Source organism: Perca flavescens, chromosome 14, assembly GCF_004354835.1.
Source record: "Perca flavescens isolate YP-PL-M2 chromosome 14, PFLA_1.0, whole genome shotgun sequence".
NCBI classification, from domain to species: Eukaryota; Metazoa; Chordata; class Actinopteri; order Perciformes; family Percidae; genus Perca; species Perca flavescens.
This window is the reverse complement of record NC_041344.1, coordinates 32,321,182-32,342,701: the sequence shown is the minus strand read 5'-3', so window position 1 is coordinate 32,342,701 and position 21,520 is coordinate 32,321,182. Positions and strand designations below refer to the sequence as shown.

General features: G+C 40.8%; 1 protein-coding gene across 1 annotated transcript in view; it reads right to left on the bottom strand.

Moving 5' to 3' along the window:
• Positions 1 to 5,155: 5,155 nt before the first annotated feature.
• LOC114567796 (protein lin-28 homolog A) overlaps positions 5,156 to 21,520 on the bottom strand; it is a 33,880-nt gene continuing 17,515 nt past the window's right edge. Inside the window, exons 3-6 of the mRNA XM_028596901.1 lie at positions 18,525 to 18,578; positions 17,137 to 17,277; positions 11,948 to 12,126; positions 5,156 to 5,408 (exon numbers count right to left, since the gene is read on the bottom strand). Coding sequence (XP_028452702.1) covers positions 5,156 to 5,408; positions 11,948 to 12,126; positions 17,137 to 17,277; positions 18,525 to 18,578 — 627 coding nt within the window. The remainder of the gene's footprint in view (positions 5,409 to 11,947; positions 12,127 to 17,136; positions 17,278 to 18,524; positions 18,579 to 21,520) is intronic.

The window sequence follows — 21,520 nt, the reverse complement described above, 5'->3', positions numbered from 1 at the left end:
ATCTATCATTCTACTCATTATCATGCAGACACATCATAAACATTATATTAATACCTGTGAAAATGACACTGGATATATACAATAAAAACAATATCATGGTGATTTCTAAATTATAGTGCCATTCCAGGGCTTTTATTTTAATTAACTTTTTTGGTGAGTCAATTTTTATCCTTTACCTGCTTTGTTGGCTTTTTATCTACTCAGGGATTTCTTTACATTTGCCCTAATGTCTTTCAGCAACCAGACAACCACACAAAAGGCATAAGCTTTAAAGAATAGTTATGAGGCAATATGCATATTTTTGTGAGATGAGAAGGCTAGCAGTTTCAACCTTAAAGCAGCTAGCAGCTAGCAGGAACCACTGGCCTGGTTTCATTTAAAGAAATACACCTACCAACATCTATAAAGCTCACTAATTTACAAAATTGTATCTTGTTTGTTTATTCCGTAACACAAGTAGAAATGTATTGTATATGTAGGGGTGCACAATTAATCGCAATTTTATAGAAAACACAATATAGACTCTCACTGAAGACAAACAAACTCCAAAGCCTGAAAACTAAACAATGTGGTAGCCTAGTTAGCTAGCTAACTGGTTAATCTATTGAGCTAGCCCGGTGGCTCACAGGCCATGTGGAGGCCATGGCATAGGTGACAACAAGTTGGCATAGGTGACTACAAGCTACATAATAGCCACTTAAACCTTTTAAAAGACTTCAACTACTAGTCAAAAACAGGCTACTAATTCTGGCTACAACAGTTTTTTTATACAAGCTATAGCGGGGAAAGGTTTCTTCTGTCCCACTTCATTGTAGCTAAACATCTCATAAAAACATCACCCGTCAAATATGATAGCAACGAACAACCCCTACCAAGAAACGCAATGCACATCATGCTTAAAGATACATCAAGGTGTTCAGAGTGAATGGTTCCTTTAAGACATACAAGGCTGCCACAGCATTTGCTGCTCTGTGTTTTGTATCAGAAAAATGACATAAAGTGCATGGCTCATTTGGCAGTTTGGTCTTCCCCAAGACACTAAATTCTTAAACATCTAAACACATCCTGAAAGACACTATAGGTCAAAAAAGTAGAGTTCAAAAATGAAGATGCTAAATAAACTAAATACAGGCTGAGGTCACTGAGAAAGCATTTTCACACACATAAGCCATGTTTCCATCCACACGTTTTTATGCAAAGTAAGTTATATAGAATGAAAGTGCCTCATGGACAATTCGATTGCATTTCATGAATATCGACACAAAGTTTCTCTTAATCGGTAAACGGCTTCTGCGACTCATGATGATGCAAACGTTATTTGCCAAATAAATAATGAATTGTAATTACATTTTAGTTCATTTTATGTTGCAAACTGTCATGAAACGAAGAAGAACAAGTTTTAGGTAATTTCCGCTTTCATTGCAGACATGGCGGGTGTCAACAAAGACAGATATAAGTGGACGAAAGAGGAGACGAGAGACTTTTTTTAAATTTAGTTTACGAGAGAAATATGACGGCTTTTATTTTAGATATTATATATTTTAGATAGCTGTCGTCTGGCATTTACGTGCATCTGCATCATCATAGTGAAGGTTTGATAGCATTGTTGTTGTATTGTTATAGCTTGATATGTCATCATATAATCATCTGGCCCATAAGCACTATTACAACTTGTGCAATATGAATCATTTGTAGGGCGCAATCCAATTTGGCTAGCAAAACTGTTTGCAGATGTTTGCTTGGATGTTGTGCGATTCAGTGCGAAAATGAATGGAACCACCGTAAAATGTCACAAATCTATTTGATATACCAATTTCACCGCAAAACAGCATGTGACGTCACTACGCACAGGTATGTATTCGCTTTAAAGCCGATGGATCAGCCTGTTCTAATGAACCGTACGTTCGAAAATTTAAGCACTGTAATTCGCATGATTTTTGTTGCCGTATCCATCACATTGACGGCTGCTGTATAAGAAAGCAGCTGGCTGCGTAGGGAGGAGGTCGGGGTGGATGGGTGGGCGTTAAAACACAGGACTTTGAAGCCAGGGACTGGAGTTCACTTCACGGGGAAAACAAAAGACTTTCACCCAGGAAATGCATGTTCCTTGGGAGTGTTTTAATTCAAACTACAATCTTTTTCCTAGACTTAACTAGTCGTTTCGGTGCCTAATCTTAACTTTCGTCACCGCATAATGAGCTCGATGGTGTTTTTTGCCATCCAACAGCTCTTTCCAGGCTGCCTGGAAGGAGCTGTTGGGGGCAAAAAACACAGATAAACGCATAACGCTCACTTTTTGCGGAATAAACTTAACCGTAATCTCAGCCGAAATGACTTGCGGTGCTCTGTACCCAGCTCACAGTCACCTATTCTTGGGTAACTGAACCACCAACTACCGCTAACCTTACGGAGCACCATGAGGAGCACCATGAGGAGCACTGGAGCCAGTGTCGCAGAGCTCTGTAGCAGCTAAGCACATCTACTGTACTAACTGCCGCTGATACGACCGAGCTGTGACGGAAGTCTGTAGCCGGCAGCATGAAGCTCTGTAGCGGCTTAAAACGGCTAGCAACTCTGAACCAGCTGGCGGTTTCCTAGTTTTCGTACATCATACGTTTTAGTGTGCACAACTTTTCGTCCGATATCATGAATGCGTTGGTTTTATGGAAACCTTACCAGCTTTATTTGCATGCATGTTTTTAGCGAGCTCCAGATAATTCAATTGACAAGTGGATGGAAACATAGCTATAGATAGAAAAATGAAAACACTGGAATGCTGTGTTTTTCTGTGCAGTGACAATCCAGTTAGGTTGTAGATTTGTAAATATGACACAGAGTATCCTGTCAGCAAACAATTACACGGTAATAGAATTATCAGAATGTGTCCAAAAAAGTTAGGACATACTGCACGGCATGTGCACAAAAGGAAGCCGAAGCTTTGCAGAATTTGCGATGCATTGGTATTGAAAAAGATATTTCTGAATCCCAGCAGTCTATGATCGCAGCACAAATCAAATGTAACTATTAAAGCTGGCAAATGTTCAGTCTGCCCTTCAGGGAGGACAACTCTGAATAAATAGTGAAGATAAAAAATGATAATATCTGTGTACATTCAGCCCCCTCACTAAAATGAGTGAAGGCAAGTTAATAATAAGTAATAACTGAGCAAATATTGTTTATGTGAATAAATCCCTGATACATGTGTGAACATTCCCTTCAGATTAATACTGTTTTGCAGAAAAAGTCTGCCATACAATCAATACTGGTCTTGCATATAAATTCAAATAATGAAATGGCAACTTGGTAATTAAGACATCCTTTTTACTACTTGTGAAATAATGTTTACAACGGAATATGACAGCAGCTGGCATCAAACTCAGTAGGAAAGTGGAGGTTATGGCAGTTATGTTGTGACATTCACTTTTCACTTAATACCTGAAAATGTTTTCTGATAAAAGGTGGACATAAATATTTTGCCGCCCGGGATATGTTTTCTCGCTTACATTCACATGTTGGATTGTTTAGCTCGTCTTTCAAGTTAAGTAGCCTAGTTGCTTTTTTTTAAACTTATATTGTAATATTCAGAGAAAAAGGTTTTTCGGGAGAACAAAAACATTTATTTTGGGAGAATAAAGTTCTAACTTTACAAGAAAATAAGTTGGAATATTATGAAAATAAAGTCATAGTATTACATAAAATGTTTGTCACATTTTTCACTTGTCTTCTCAAAATATTTCGATTTTTTAATACTTTGCAGAGACCCTAACACAACGGTCCGACTTCTATGGGTTTGAAGGCCAATACCGACATTTCTAGACAAATGCCGTAGCCACTTTGTTTGGTTACACTTATCAATATCATGAACTTTAATATTGCTTGTGCCATGAAAGTCAGTGAGAGAGTTTTAACCCTGTGGAACAGGGGTAAAAGACGCTTTGCAACACTTCACTTAGGAAACTGTGTTTAAAGTATTAAAAGTAAAGGTACTCAATGCAGAAACCAGTTGTGTGTTTAATGGTCTAATCATTTCAGCTGGACTTGTAAGCCGGTATATTGTTGGCTAATTTAAAGCTATGTCTCCCCCACAATGAATTCTAAGTAATGACAACAATTCTGTCAGTGCATCCACATGATACAAGCCTTCCGTGATTGCGCAGTTCATGCAGTTGCTAGTAGCCAAGGAGGACACGGAGGATTAAAAAAACATGATGGACTCTTCAGAAGAGGTCGTTACCTTCACTCGAGTTTCTCCGCAGGAAAGTCACCGGACGCCACAATCTTCTGAACATAGTCATACTGAGAAACACAGAGAGAGTTGTGTGGAGCTGAGAGTCTTAATTAGCTTTGTAGCAACTCATTTGCCAATGGCTTGAAGGTAACGGACGTTCATTAATATCAAAAAATTACGCACTAAAGCTTTAATTTCTAATAAAACATCAGATCTGAAATGTGTTTTGTGTGCAAAAATCTTCATTTGTAAAGTAACTAGTAACTAAAGCTGTCAGATTAATGTAGTGGAGTAAAAAGTACAATATTAATAACATAAAGTACAAGTACCTCAAATTCATACTTAAGTACAGTACCGGAGTAAATGTACTTAGTTACATTCCACCACTGATAAATTGCACCTGTGCTTTCCCTGTTCTGATATATGAAAACGTCTGCTAAAAAAAAAGGTCTATTATACCCATCATGCAGGTTTTATAGAACACGCTGACATAGACTCCTGTCAAATATCTACGAACCCATATATCAGTCCAGTCAAGTCTACTCTGGTGCTTTAGGCCACACACCCTGTATGTGTGCAATGCTTTGAAGAGTTGTAAACCCAAAAAAATAAAAAAGGCTCAGTTAACGGAGGCACAGGTCATGTCAGATCAGCCCAGGGACTTGATATCTGGTGTTACTACACGGCTGAACTAGCAGTGAGTCGGATTGTTTCATTTCAAAGCTAAGACACTTATCTGAGGCGGTAAAGAACGTGGAAAGAAAAAGAAAAATAAGTTTTCAAAGTGGACATGTCTGCCAGCACTCTATTGAAGAACCCATCACACCCGTACCACAGTGATGATCCCGATGTTATCGCTCTATAAATAAAACCTGAGGTAGCTCTTCTGTATAAGCAGTGTTCCAGTGGAAACCCTCACAGTTTCCCTCAGTGGTTCACTCTGAGGGTGGCCTGGCTCTGCTCCTCTTCCTCTTCCTCTTCCTGGTCCCTCTGTGAGGTAGGGGTTCCCTGAGATATTGGAGACAAAAGCTGCTGCTGCTGCCGCTGCTGCTGCTGTTGCGCTTTGAGTGGACAGCTGGCCACCATGTGGGAAACACTCTGACAAAAATGGCACTTTTTGGGCTGAGGGGGCAGCTGACACTCTTTGGCATGATGGCCGGGCCCTTCGCAGTTGTAGCATCTACAATGAACAGAAGGCAGAAAATCAGAGACCTCAGAGGGACTATTGCAGTTTTTCTCAGATACTTTGGCACAGTTGCTGAATGCACATCATCACTCTCCGAACACTGTGTGCAATTCTCACAAACAAACATGTTCCATATTTTCAGTCATCTGGCTTTGTCGTAACGCCACAAGAACTGACAACAGGTGAATCTTCATCTTCATCCTCATTTTTTTGTGGAAGGAAATTATAAATGAAGAATCTGATGTTTTGTTATACATTAAACTAGCCAACAATATAACGGCCTACTGCTGTCAATTGTGATTTCCATTGGATCAGAGTGCTATCACTTGGCTGCCTGTTCTGCCAATCTTCCCAACCCTTGTCACATGACCAATTAATGTTTCCATGACAACTATCCAAAATTCTGATACCATGGAACCAGACTGACTGAGCCTTTAGAAAATGTGTATTGTATTTGGATATAGAATTAGTTTAAAATGAAAACAAGTGAAACTAAGAATGAATGTGATGTTTTATTTAGCAGAATTACATTGTGTTGTTCTATCCTATCCAATATTTCCTATATTTATAAGCAGATCTTCTATGCTGTAGCTAGTCAACAATATAACGGCCTACAAGTCCAGCTGAGAGTTCTGCATTGAGTACTTTAACTACGTACATACTACATACTTTTGTATAAGTAACATTTCCAATGCAGGACTTTTACTTGTAACAGAGTATTTTTTACAGTGTGGTGTTAACGTCATAGTTTTGACAAGTAGCTGGTTTTCATTTCAGTCTGAATCCAATTCCATCTGCAGTGAAGTGATTAGATTCCACCATCAGAGGGCAGCACAGCCCAGCTTTGCGTTCAGATCCCTGGGTCTCTTCACTTGGGGGGTGGCTGCAGCTGTTCAGGGATTCAGCTAAATTGATCTCCTTCCCTGAACGGGGTTGCAAATTGTGTGAAGAGGATTAAGGCCAATGTGAAAAATGTGGATCTGATTTCTGAGTTCAGAGTCAGAATTCGGAGAAAAAAGGTCACAATTGTGACTTTAAAGAATATAGAATTCTGACTGTATTCTGTAAAAGTGCTCAATGCAGAACTCTCCTCCCATTGTAGAAAGTGTAAAGGATCCAACCAGTTGTGTGTTTAATGGTCTAATCATCTCAGCTGGACTTGTAGCCGTTATATTGTTGGCTAGTTACACCATAGAAGATCTGCTTATAAATATAGGAAATGTTGGATAGGATAGAACAACACAATGTAATTCTGCTAAATAAAACATCACATTCATTCTTAGTTTCACTTGTTTTCATTTTAAACTAATTCTATATCCGAATACAATACACATTTTCTAAAGGCTCAGTCAGTCTGGTTCCATGGTATCAGAACTTTGGATAGTTGTCATGGAAACATTAATTGGCGGATGTGACAAGGGCTGTGAAGATTGGCAGAACAGGCAGCCAAGTGACAGTGCTCTGATCCAATGGAAATCACAATTGACAGCACTCTAGCCCAATGGATTGGGGATACGTTGTACCCCCCGTTTTCTATCTTTTCCTTAAACTGCACCCCAAACAACAACTGATGTGGCAAAAATTCAGCCCAATTCCTAAATCAGCCAGGCGCGACCAATAAGGGGCTCAGATCACTGAATCTTTAAAGTCTCTGCCCATATTTCACAGAACAGAGCCATCATTAACCTCTGCTTTGGCAAGACATAATGGCATTCACATGAACAAAACATTTTGATTGCAATTTACTAGGAATATGTCATTTAAAGCAGAGGTCTTCAATGATTTTTTAAGCCAAGGACCCCTTTACTGAAAGACAGACGGATCAGGGACCCCCTACTACATATATTGTAGAAAATAAACTTTGCCAACAATAACGTGTATGGTGGCCTAAAGCCTTTATACATACCTTTTTTGCATAGAACACTAAGCTATTAAAATAGCCTAATAATTGTTGGCATGATTTTATAAATCACGTTTTAATTTTAATCATACATGTGGCACAGTGAATCCCTAGGATTAATGTATCTGTAGATGGCTACGTTAGTGAATACCTTACCTACAGGCCAGTAAGCAGTGGGGATTTATATTTGCTAATATGTTGGATTCATGTTAAGACTTTTTAAGTTTTGAAAAAGCTTTTAAAAATTATTAATTTGGTGGCCCCAATTTGGTTCTCTGATTTTTAAAACAATTAATGATCATATTCTCCCAATGGGATTCCACTGAAAGTCAATAGATGAAATGTAATGCCCATCCAGCCATGCTGTTGCAGTTAACAGGTCAGAGCATGTACAGTATGAATCTCCACACAACGAGCTGCCATGGTTGAACACAACACTCCTGCTACCGTTTCTTGATCTGGCGCTAAATGTGTATTGCTATCAGTAAATCAATGTTGAGAAAGCTAATGATCAGAAGCTAAGTGAAATCCTGTTGGTGGACTCATTAGGGCAGGATGAATAAGGCAAGTGAGGCTCAAGCACTGTGTACTGTGACACAAAGAGACACTGGCCACTTAAGCAGGGGAGCCAAACCCGTTGATTTATTTTACAGGCCCTGCTTGCTTTTCCCTTTCTGCAGTCAAACAAGAAATTAAAAGGCAAACAAATGACATATCACAGTCTCCTGTCTCTCCAGATTGCTTTAATACTGCGCAGTAATAAATGGAAACCAAGCACACTGTGGAGACTGTTAAACAGCTCCTTTTCAGCGACATATTTGTACTCTTGGGGTCTAATAGAATAGGTTTACATGCTTTGATGTTCAAAAAGCTCTTTCGAGATAAGCTGCGCCTCGCCTGTAAAGTGGGTGAGAGCAGGCGGCGGCAGCTGGGGGGGCGGTGACAAAAAGCTGCACAACTTTTGCTAATGGAAAACCATAAAAGAGCAAGTCACCATGCAGTGGAAGAGCAGCATTACTGTGTCTGTCTGCTGTTGTGGTGCTGAGCAGCACCGTTGGTTTATCAGAGCCATTTCACTGAAAACAGCTGCTGCAGATGGAAATCAGGTGAGAGTGAACCGAAACAGTAAAGTTACTGGTCGTAAATAAAAACAAAATAATGAGCTGAAAGATGCTAAAACGCTGTGTAGCTCTGAATGGAAGTGCAAAGTCGAGTGGAATATATAATTTCATTTAAAAAAAAAAAAGAAGTCTACTACACTACTTGTGATTGTCGGTTTGGGTCTTTTTCATGAACTTAAAATATAGGGCTGGGCGATAAAACGATAACGATATGTATCGCGATAGACACATAATCAATATCAATAGAAAATGCGGTCGATAAAACGTTCGATAACTTGTTTTTCTTCATCAGAAGAAACCAGAGGTTGTGAATCAAGTTTGGTTGCATGAACAAAGGCCCTCACTCTCTGGCAACCTAGCAACGTGGGGAGTGACACTCTAACAGCCAATCATGTAACAGTATCATGTTTGGTTGCGCCACATCGCTGTCTTGTGTTCTTCAATAACAGAACCGGCGTGGAGTGGAAAGTGAGTGCCGCAGCGAGCGAGGAAATCGTTGATAAAACAGGAAAAGTCAGTATGGCAGTTTTGGGGATTTTATAAGTCTGACCGTAGTCAGACCACCAATGTCGCCAGACCAACACTGGTAATACCATAAACTTGTTTTACCACTTTAGCCGCCACACTTTGGAGCACAGCCGTGTTCGCCATCAACGTCCAACAACATCTGCAGCTGCAACACGGCACAAGCAGCAGACCGCCATGGAGAGGTACTCTGCATCAGCGCCTTACTAAACACCACAAGCAGCAGACCGCCATGGAGAGGTACTCTGCATCAGCGCCTTACTAAACACTACAAGCAGCAGACCACCATGGAGAGGTACTCTGCATCAGCGCCTTACTAAACACCACAAGCAGCAGACCGCCATGGAGAGGTACTCTGCATCAGCGCCTTACTAAACACCACAAGCAGCAGACCACCATGGAGAGGTACTCTGCATCAGCGCCTTACTAAACACCACAAGCAGCAGACCGCCATGGAGAGGTACTCTGCATCAGCGCCTTACTAAACACTACAAGCAGCAGACCACCATGGAGAGGTACTCTGCATCAGCGCCTTTACTAAACACCACAAGCAGCAGACCGCCATGGAGAGGTACTCTGCATCAGCGCCTTACTAAACACCACAAGCAGCAGACCGCCATGGAGAGGTACTCTGCATCAGCGCCTACTAAACACTACAAGCAGCAGACCACCATGGAGAGGTACTCTGCATCAGCGCCTTACTAAACACCACAAGCAGCAGACCGCCATGGAGAGGTACTCTGCATCAGCGCCTTACTAAACACCACAAGCAGCAGACCACCATGGAGAGGTACTCTGCATCAGCGCCTTACTAAACACCACAAGCAGCAGACCGCCATGGAGAGGTACTCTGCATCAGCGCCTTACTAAACACTACAAGCAGCAGACCACCATGGAGAGGTACTCTGCATCAGCGCCTTACTAAACACTACAAGCAGCAGACCGCCATGGAGAGGTACTCTGCATCAGCGCCTTACTAAACACTACAAGCAGCAGACCACCATGGAGAGGTACTCTGCATCAGCGCCTTACTAAACACTACAAGCAGCAGACCGCCATGGAGAGGTACTCTGCATCAGCGCCTTACTAAACACTACAAAGACATAATGGAGGCAGACATGCTGAGCACTGTCCAGAAGCCAGGTTACCAACTTAGCACTAAACCTGCAGAAAATAGTTCCTTCTCAGGTTTCTTATATTTAGCTAACACTTTGAACTATTTTATGACACTTTATTAAGCATTTCTTACTTATTCTTTAATTTTGCACCTTAATGTTAAGAGATAATTGTTAAGTGTTCATTGTGATTTTAGACCTGTTTACATTTGAATTATTTGAGTGTTTTCCATGGTTGTGTTGACATTTCTGCTTTTATAACTGAGGGGATTATAATCAGATGGGTTAAGTTTTAAATAAAAATGTTTAAATTTAATATATTTTTCTCCTGGTCCTTAATTTAAATAGGTCAATAATTATCGATATCGACTGATATGAAAAACTTATATCGTGATACAGTTTTCAACCATATCGCCCAGCCCTATTAAAATATTCTAAAAAATTATAATGTGTGTCTTTTTTTATTTCAACCTGTGAGATAGAGAGTGATGAAACCCAGACCGAGCCCAGGGGCACTTTCAATCCCAAAACGGTGTTCACCGTGTTGCTACGGTTTCCTGGCTGAAAGGATATGTCTCCTTGAAACGCTGTGGCTTTGAGTTCTGTTTTTTCTCTGGTTTGGTGGGCGTGTCTCTGGTTTAGTGATAGCCAATCAGCAGAGACGTGCCTGCAAACTCCTGGTAATAAAACGGCTTGGGCACACAACAGGGTGTTCAACGCACCCCTGTTTCAGTTTTAAAATAAACGTGTTGCTACGTTTTTGTCGGGGGCTGAACGTGGCCCTGGATCATCTCACAGCTAACCCCCACTTCCTTCCTTTCTTGGTCCCCCCATCAGGGCTCAGTATTGATCAGCGAGGATGGCAGAGGGAGCTCCTTTGTTTCAACACAACTGTGACCTCTGAACCCTGACCCCCGCTCGCTCGCTCCCCTACCCTCCCCTCCACCTCATTTGCACACCACATCCCATTGTTGCCATGGCAATGGTGACCTCTGACCTCTCTCGGGCACCTACATCTGTTATCAATTAACGGATAGGACTTTTTTCCTCTTCTGAATACTACATTTATGTTTGAGAGAAAAGAGGGAACATGTGAATGCAATCAAAGCTATGGCGGGGGGTGTTTAAGGACAGGAAGTGGTGGGATTGTTTTTATCACTGCCCACCATGATTAATGGAGTTCAACTTAATAAGATGCTATCACATTTATAACCTTGTCGGGTCTTAACGGGATACAATCTGCAAAACAAAACTCCTTTATTCTTATGTAGTAAGTAGGAACATCTGAATAAAATCAAATCCAGCAGGTATTTAAAGATTAAAAAAGAAAATTATCACTTCCAGCCGTGATTAATATGGTCAAATCTACAAGATGCTATCAAATGAATAGCCTCGCTGGATCTTTGATTGCCCAAACAAGCTTCAATTGCAAATAGCGTTCGTTTACAGGTTCATTCATAGCGTTAGAATATGTCTTTTGTAATACAGAGATAAACTTTGAAGTGATAATTAGGGTTGGGCATCGTTTTGATTTTAACAATTCTGATTCCAATTCAGATTTTTCCTTTCGATTCCGGTTCTTATTGATTCTCTGAGGGGTGGAGTTGAAACAGGTCAGTTGCTTATTTCACAGATAAGAGGAACATTTTATTTTGATTCAATGGTGATTGAGTTTTACCGGGCTTCTTCAACGTAAAATAAAGCCACTCTAGAGCGCCGCTCTACTGTTCTCCATGGCTGCAACACAAAACGGGCCTGGAGGTACGCTGGCTGCTACGGTAACCCAAACTTGCGCATTTGCAACCGATGATGGGATTCGAAAACTACATTTTCCAAAAGATTCCAATAAAAAAACGATTCCATTGGACTTACCTGTCACCCTTGGAGCGTCGTTTCTGGGCGCTCTTCGGTCTTCTCTCGCTGCCCAGACATGGTGCTCCGTTGGGGCCGGTAACCCGGACAGAATCCAGCCCTTTGGATGATTTCTTGAAGGTGAACTCAACGGCCTCACCTTCTCTGAGGCTGCGGAAGCCCTCCATGTGCAGTTTGCTCTGTTAACAAGATAATAGAAAGAGTGAACAAGGGTCAGAATTAAGGCTGAAAACATCCGCTAACAATCTATTGAGCCTGATGGACCGATAAGGGAACTATGGGTAATATAATTGGTCATGTGACTAGATTTTGGTATTGGAAGCGTTCTGGTTTCTGTTTATACACAGTCCGTGTGGAGGCGAAAGAGGCGGAACGCATTGGCCTCAATGCAAACTTGGAACCCATCCGTGGATATATACACATAATGTATGTTTATTGGAGCAATACCTTTCTCATCTGTGAAATATTATTATTGCTTAGTTTGGCATTTCATTTGCATTAACATCCAAAATCACAGAAAAAACTCACACAAAACCCAGTCTTTAAGGTCTTAACGACTCACATGTCCATCCATAAATGCCGGCGGCAGAGACGCATCTCACAAGCCAGAGGCGGTATTTATGTATATAACTATGGGAACCCATCGGCTATCGTCTGACAACAATTTAGCTTTTAATTAGCTTTTTCATCTTCATATGCAGATATCTGTTTATAGAGATTAGCTAAAATGCCGTCCACACCTAAAACATCTACAAAAAATATTGACTCGGTAAACAATGACCGGCACACGGAAGTCTTGGCCAGAATATCCGCTTGCTTTACCAGAAACATTGGTCGTTGCCCCCAGAGGCTAAACCGTCGTCAGGCCGATAGCCAACAGGTTCAGAGATTTGTGACTGATTGACGTGATAGCTAGATGTTTTTCCCAGTTTCAAAAAGCAAAGACCAATGACAGCCCAGCCAGCAGCTCAAAAGCTCACCAATTAACATGTTATATCTCCTTTATTTGATCTGTTACAAACACCAAAGTGTAAAAACAACAAGTTGTGTTTTTATTGGGGGTTATGTACAGGAATATTTCTTGGTTGGTGTTCCCAACATATCAAGTTTCTATTTGTTTCCTGTTTTATGTACCAGTTGGGATTTGCTGATCTGTTGTCAATTGCTAATGCCTCGTTTGGACTGTGTAGGCTGTAGGGGAATGTGTGGCTTACGCTCGTCCATTACAACTTCGGACTTGACTGAATCTACAACGTGTCTGTGTTTTACTTTCTATTTTCCTCTTTACAGGGACGCAACACTACACGGTGAACACGCCAAACACCAGCTGTACTTTAGGGGGGGGAAATGACATGAATTTTGATATAACTTACTTTCCCTTTAAACCCGATAAGACAATGTTACCACTAGCCTATAAATGGTTTCTAAGTAAATACCGTTTTAATGTAAACAGCATTTCTTTTGTTGTCTCAGAATGGTCTCCTGCTATTTCACTCTATGGATTTGGTATTCACATATTTTCTTGCTGTACTTTGAACTGCAAAGACCAAATTTTCAAACAGTTTCATTCTAGATTTAAGATTATTTCCCATTTTGACTCCCCCTTGGTACAAAGATAAGATAGGATAGGATAGACTTTATTACTCCCACACTTTATTACTCCTGTGCTACAAAGCACTCTCTGCCGCTATATTACTGCTGCTTTTCCCACACACCAGATGGAAATCGAAGAAAGTGCGCGGTAGGATGGTGGCAGAGAAAGTTCAAACATTGTTCAACCACAACTAAATGAAGAAAACATCCATCCACCAAACAATAAAAGTAGTCTGTCTGGGATCAGCCTGCAGCAGCCGCAAGCCAACCAGCAACCAGCCTTAATGCTCATTTGTTTCTGAATACACATCAAAGCTGCTGCTGGCTGAGCTGGAGGAAATATAGAATGTAAACCTGCTGACCAGTATGACCACAGCTGTGAAAGGCTCTGTTGACTGCACTTTATATTGTACATGGGAACAACAACTTCACTGTAAAAAAAATGTCTTTTTGTTACTCTCAACCATAGCTCACTATAGAGCTCACCAGTGGAATCCTGGAAGTGAAAATCCCATTCCTATTCATCATTCAGATTTGGATTATTAGCCATAACGTCTTAACCATCCAAGTCAGTCTGCATGAAATCAACCTCGTTTTAAGAGAAAACATGTTTTATACAGGATATCATGGAGAAGTACTACACAGCAAATTAGCACCACTAGTCAGTGGGATTCAAATGGACAAAAGGGCTTGGTAGATTGAAACCGACGATCATGTACCCCATTTCTTTAGGCAGTGATCAGCCAAGTGTATAGAGGTGCGAAAGCTCTCACACGCAACACATTGTGCAGCCTAGTTAGTTTAGTTAGTTAGAAGCATACTGAGACCTTAACCTATGGCAAAGTCTGCAGCATTTTGTATCATTTGCTACCAGAACCTTTGAACCTGCTGCATTTCACGTGTCATCTCAAGTGTGGAGAACTATCTGACACACAGAGGACCTCGAACATTGATCACAAATCTGCCCTAATGTGATGCTATCAGTTCAAATTCCGCTCCCAAATGAATATCTTTTTTTCTTTTCTTTTTTGTTGCCTGTATTTATATGACAGATTAAAGCTATAGTGCGTAGTTTTTGTCGCCCCCATAAGGAATTCTAAGTAATGACAACAACACTGTTGGCGTCCACATGATACAAGCCTAGGTGATCGCGTACGTGCCACTAGCCCTACTCCTTTACACAGTTGCTAGTAGCCAAGGAGGACACGAAGGATTAAAAAAACATAATGGACTCTTCAGAAGAGGTAATTCTCTTCACACAAGCTTCTGCACGCGAAAGTCACCGGACGCAACACAATCTTCTGAACGTAGTCATACTGAGAAATCCGGAGAAAATTGTGTAGAGCTGATAGTCTTAATTAGCTTTGTATCAACTCATTTGGCAATGGCTTGAATGTAACGGACGTTCATTAATATCAAAAAGTTACGCACTAAAGCTTTACGTCAGGAAAGTGGAAGAGAGAGGGGAAATGACATGCAGCAAGGGCCTGCTGCAACAAGGATTGAGCCTCTGTACATGGGGCGCACGTTCAAAAAGGTGAGCTAACCAGGCGCCCCCCAAGTTATTCTTTTCTAACAATTTTGAATTGCTCATAATAACAACACGGACTACAATCTCTCAATCAGATGGAACCTCTGCACACCAAATTGACATCAACGATTTACTGAAGCCCAAAACAAGCATGTGCAGGGCCCTTATCCCCTCTCTTTCATCCCATGATTTACAGTAACCTGAGACGCCAAAATGCTCCACATGGGTGAAACTCAGGGTTGGGTGGGCTCCCTGATGCTTTAATGACTTTCTAACAGGAAGCAGGGCTGGTTGGGGAGAGGAAAGAACCTTGTTATCTCTGCTTTAGCCTCTAACCCCTTTAAAATAGAAATGTTTGAGCTTGACACCTTTGAGGTTCCACAGCACAAAACTGTCTGGGTGGTGAGGTGAGTGGGGGTGACTCGGCCACGGCTGACTTTAAAGTGCTCATAATATGCTTTTTGGCTTTTTCCCTTTCAATTATTGTGTTGTATATCTTTTTTGTGCACGTTATAGGTTTACAAAGTGAAAAAGCCCAAAGTCCACCCCAAAGGGGGGTGTTCACAAACTGCTCCAAACAGCTCTATTGTAGTCCAGCATTTACTTCAGAGACAAACGTGGTCACTTTGTAACACACGTTATAATGCTCGCCTAGCTGCTAGCGTAGCACGCCCTCATACTCTGCTTCTGACTGGCTAGTAGTCCTTACCTAGGTACTGTCAGGGCACGCCCTCATACTCTGCTTCTGACTGGCTAGTAGCCCTTACCTAGGTACTGTCAGGGCACGCCCTCATACTCTGCTTCTGACTGGCTAGTAGTCCTTAACTAGGTACTGTCAGGGCACGCCCTCATACTCTGCTTCTGACTGGCTAGTAGTCCTTACCTAGGTACTGTCAGGGCACGCCCTCATACTCTGCTTCTGACTGGCTAGTAGTCCTTACCTAGGTACTGTCAGGGCACGCCCTCATACTCTGCTTCTGACTGGTTAGTAGTCCTTACCTAGCTACTGCGCATGTGCGACTCCCATCAAAGATGGAACAAAAGTGTGATGGCTCATTCTGTAGCTAAAACAGAGAGCTCAACACACAGGGTGAAAAGATGAGCCGCAGCATTGTGCAGTACAACAAAAATTGTAATTGAGTTTTTTGAAAATTAAACCATGTTCCACTTCCGAGATTGCTCCATTGCTGACGGAAATTTCACCGGATTTTACTCATTTAGGCCGGATATCCGTTGTCTTGGGCTTCCTTTGTGTTGGTGTTCTAAACTCTGGTGGATTTCTGAGGACTATGGTTAACTGCTCGACAGCTAGCTAGACTGTGGCTCCGTCCGGTGCTTAGCATCGCCCAAGATGATTGTGATTGGTTTAAAGAAATGCCAATAAACCAGAGCACGTTTTTCTCCTATCCCGGAATACTGTGTGGACTAGCCAGAGCCTCCTCCGCAGCGCTGTGGAGGAAGGTCTGGAATGTGAGACTACCAATTAGCTAATAGCCAAGCTACGTATATTGTGTAACATTAAGTTGCATATTAAACTGGGCCTACAATAACATGTACAGCGGCCTAAAGCCTTTACCACATACCTTTTTATTGCATAGAATACTAAGCAATTAAAATAATACATTTTGGCATCATTAAAGGACAATTCCGGCGCAAAATGAACCTAGGGGTTAATGACACATGATTACTGAGTCGACCGTTCTCTGGGATATGTTTTCATGCTGATTGAATGTGACCAGTTTTAGCTCAAAAAGTGCCGTGCTACCGTGAAAGTGTGGTGCTATTTTGAGCCTTGATAGTGGTGGACTCGGTAATCATGTGTTATTAACCCCTAGGTTCATTTTGCGCCGGAATTGTCCTTTAATGGTTTTTTTTTTACAAATTGGCTTTTAGATTAGATTTATATTAAATTTATATTTGCTAATATAATATTATATATTATATATATTAGCAGTAACTCTGAGGACCCCCCTAGGGGTCCTGGGCCCCCTGTTGAAGATCACTGTGCTAGTGAAATAAAGCTGAAATGTGTGACAGACAGATGTGACAAGCAGCAGCGTCTCACCTGGTGGACGAAGACGTCAAGCGGCGGCTCCAGAGCAGCTCCGTCCCGGCTGCTCATGGACAGGAAGCCGAAGCCCAGCCGCATGTTGAACCACTTGCAGCGGCCGCTGCCCCGGGACAGAGCTGCATCCTGCTCCTGGCTCTGCGGGCAGCCTGCTGCAAACACAGGAGACAAGGATACACAGTCGGGGGCTAGAAGGGGGGCATGGGTTGGCACCCCCCCCAATGAAATATGAGTGGATCAGAGTACTGTCACTTGGCTGCCTGTTCTGCCAATCTCCCTAGCCCTTGTCACATGACCAATTAACGTTTCCATGATGACTGTCCAAAATTCTGATACCATGGAACCAGCCCTGGAATTGTTTTTTTAAAAAGAGTATAGATATATAGAAAATGTGCATTGTATTTGGATATACAATTTATTAAAATAAAAACGAGTGAAATTAATAATCAATGTGTTTTATTTTGCATAATTACATTGTGTTGTTCTGTCCTATCCAATATTTCCTATATTTCTAAGCAGATGTTCTATGCTGTAGCACAGAACATACAAAGGGGGCGGGGGGAGGGGTGGTAGGCCTACATTGTAATAGGGTCGTGGCTAATTTTAATCAATTTATTTGCAGATTCTTTGCCCGATTATCAATTAATTGTTTAGTCTATAGGCTAAAATGTCAAACAATAGTGAAAAAATGTGCATTACAATTTACCAAAGCTCAAGATGCCATATTCTTATTTCATTTGCTTTGTCTAAACAAAGTCCAAAATAAATTTTTATTAAGGCTACTATCATAAAAGATAAGAAAACATTTTGAGTTCCGCATTTTGCTTTTGAAATGATTTAATCGATTATTTTCCGCCTCTCGCCTTCCTCTTACTTTTCTTCTTCGCTGCTCTATTACTTTACTCACACTACAACTGCTGAAACCAGATGAACTGGGGTTAACCAAGCACTGACATCCTTAATGAGGTAACTTAAAAATAACAATAAACTGGTTTAAAAATAAAAAAATAAAACAAATCTGTCTTCACTAGTCATTATTCAAGTGATTATTTCAGCAATGAATAATGTTGATTATAATAAATTCAGTATTTTGTTCACTATTTATGATCTAATACAATATGTAACTGATATTTATATTGATTATATATATTCTCTCCCTTTTGTTTTTTTACAATAACAGAACAAATGATATATGAAATAACACAAACTAACCAAATAAAATGCATCTTCCATCTCTTCTGACAACATTAAATCGCATGAAAGCCAAATCTGTATGGAAGCACATTTTTTAAATTAGATTAGATTAGATTAGATTTATTTGTCATAGTTCCTTGTGTACATACATTAAAGAAAATCTCCACCCGCCACAGGAAAACCTGTAAAACTGGGATTGGAAGTTCTCTGCTCTGCTGTCCGCCTCCTACACCTCCATCTTCATTCTACCTCCACATCAACAAAAAGCCAACCTTCCCCCCAGACACCAAGTCATGGCAGCACTTCTGGAGAGAGCTCTGTGAGCACCCAGCCCCTCAGAGAGGAAACAAGGAGACAATGCAAACCCTCCCTTTTGGCCTCTTTTCTATTCACCCTTCCTTCCTTCTTTCAGAGCATCAGCATACCTTCTGCCATGGTGGGGAGCGTTCCTCAGCCTCCTGCTGCCTGCAGAAACAGCTCCGTCCGGCCCACACAATATCAGATGAAATAAGGTAAATGCATGCTGGATATCCGTGCACGTGCATGTGTGTGTGAGTAATCCTCCAGGAGAAAGAATGGCTTCTCACAGCTTCCTGCTCTCTTCTTCTTGCACAATATGCAGAGCCCCCCCCTTTGACCCTCCTACCTCTGTTAACCCCCACCACACACACACACACACACACACACACTTTTCGGTCAAGTCCACGTGATAAATCACACATGTCCAATAAGATGGAGCCAAAGCAATTGACAAAATGACCAATCAGGGCTTGGACGTCCCCCCCTCCTCCAAAACACACACACACACACACACACACACACACAAACATGGTGTTTTCATTCCATTTTCATTATTATAATCCACGTTTTAATCTCTGGGAAAAAATAACAAATGAGGTGTCAATACAAACAGAATAAATTAAAAGTGAAAAAATAAATGAACTTCAAAAGCACAAGGAGATTTTAGAGTGGACTGCCCTTCTGATACTGCGAGCCACACATAAATGTTGTACTTCACAAATGTAGCCCAATTGGAAAAAGTGATAAATAATAATGAGAGAGATAAGTAAAGTCAGAACAATACTGAGGAACTTGAGAATAATTCATGTTAGTACAGTCAAAGCTAAGCCATGGCAAAGGCTCTGCATTTGACGTCAGTATGAAACTAAATCCCTCGATGTTTTACTTACAGCATTCCATTCATTTAATAATGATTAGCCATAAGGCATTAAACTATAATGACATGCATTACTAATATCGATTTTTAATGATATAAATGAATGGATTGTAACGTGTTTAAATCTTGTTATCATTTACTCTCCTGGCTCTGGGTACTGTCTGCATTTGGGTTCTAAATAGTCATTGCCCCCTAGCAGTTATATTCCATTCATTAATGAATTGATTAAATCCAAATTTGGGGGGGAATCCCTCAATTTAAACCTTAACTAGGAAATTTAAGGTTTTTTGAAGGGTGGTATTTAGGTATTTGTAATTACTTAAAGGGCTTTTAGCCCTTAAAGGGGCTAGATATTTTGAATGAATGGGATTTACTTCACACAGCTCGGCAGTCCGCTCCCTAATTCGTCAAATACCGACGCTTTGTCACAGCCCTCGGTGTCTGATTGACGCACAATGCACTCATGCACTCACATGCACTCACATGCACTCACATGCACTCACATGCACTCGCGGCCGGACCAGCTCGTGAAACAAAGAACAGAGAAGCTCAGATTCTAACACACAGAGAGGGAGTGTGACTTTATTCTCTGCTCAGTACGCCATTACTCCAACATCAAGTTACATAGCAAATATTTGTTTACTGCTATATTAAAGTTCTGAATATCGAGAACAGTCTGTTTAAAATTGACATTAATTCATGCCGAAAGCCCATTATACCCATTCATATATTATAATCCATTCATTAATTCATTCATTTCCTCCAGGTCATCCGGGTGAACCTAATACTTACCTTAATACTGAATAGGGATTACTTAAAATGTCATAGTTTTTTTTTTATATTAACCACTTAATCATTGACTAACACCTTAAACTGATGAAACATAATATATAACAATAACAATATATTTATTGTGTAAATTTAGGGGAAAGTCATGTATCAATTAAGGTCTGCTAAATTTGGTATTCAAGGGCTTTTTGAAGTTAAATGTTTTTAAGGGTTTTAGTTTGGGCCTTTTCAGAACAGCTTAAATGGCCCAAGAACACCTTAAATTGATAATTGATAATGAATAAATTAGTGAAATATTTGAAATGAATGTTTAAATTACAGTAAGAAGTCACGTACCACTTAAAATGTACTCTAGTGGCTTTTAAAATGAACGCGTTAACGAATTAACAGAAAAATAAGGGGATTTCTCTGGCCACTTAGTGATTAAAATTCTCCTCCGGCTATCGTCATTTTCTGACATCTAAGAAACTACCACTATATAGTGCAATGAAGTGTTAGACTTACGTTTGGTCATCTTAGAGGAAACCCTGGTCCTGAATGTTGTCTGGATGAGCAGCATGTGTACATTAGTGCTGCGTTTATGTAGCCTCCTCCAGGGGAATTATACAAACTAACAGGTGACATTCAGACACCGGATGGTAGGATTCTTTCACAATGAGTCATATTTTTTGCAGACGAAATGCAGCTTTTTGCATTGTCTCTGCTGAGATGAGTCACATCCACCTGTTACAGTTTGTGAAAAGAGATATGGTGGCCCATTGGAGTCATTCACTCACACTCATTAATAAGTAATTGGTAGCTTTCAAGCAGCTGGACAGCACCGCAAACCTGCTCTCATCACTGCTGAGTCATGGAACTTCCTGTAATGATGATCACACTGTGTGTGTGTGTGTGTGTGTGTGTGTGTGTGTGTGTGTGTGTGTGTGTGTGTGTGTGTGTGTGTGTGTGTGTGTGTATTTCAGGAGGAGTTCCAATCCTAATATTCAGGTGTAAAGGTGGGAAGAGGAATTGTTGAATTCCATCCAAAGTAGGGCTGCACAATTATCGTTTTTTTTATCGTCATCGCGATATGTAAACTGGCGCAATGAACACATCGCGAAAAGCTGCGACACGTGGCAAAAGACACTCTGAGATTTGAATGTGTTATTTGAAAGAAAACATCTGTAGAAAACTGCACTTTAAAATGTAAAAAAAAAAATCTTCTTTCAGTGGAGCCTTTTA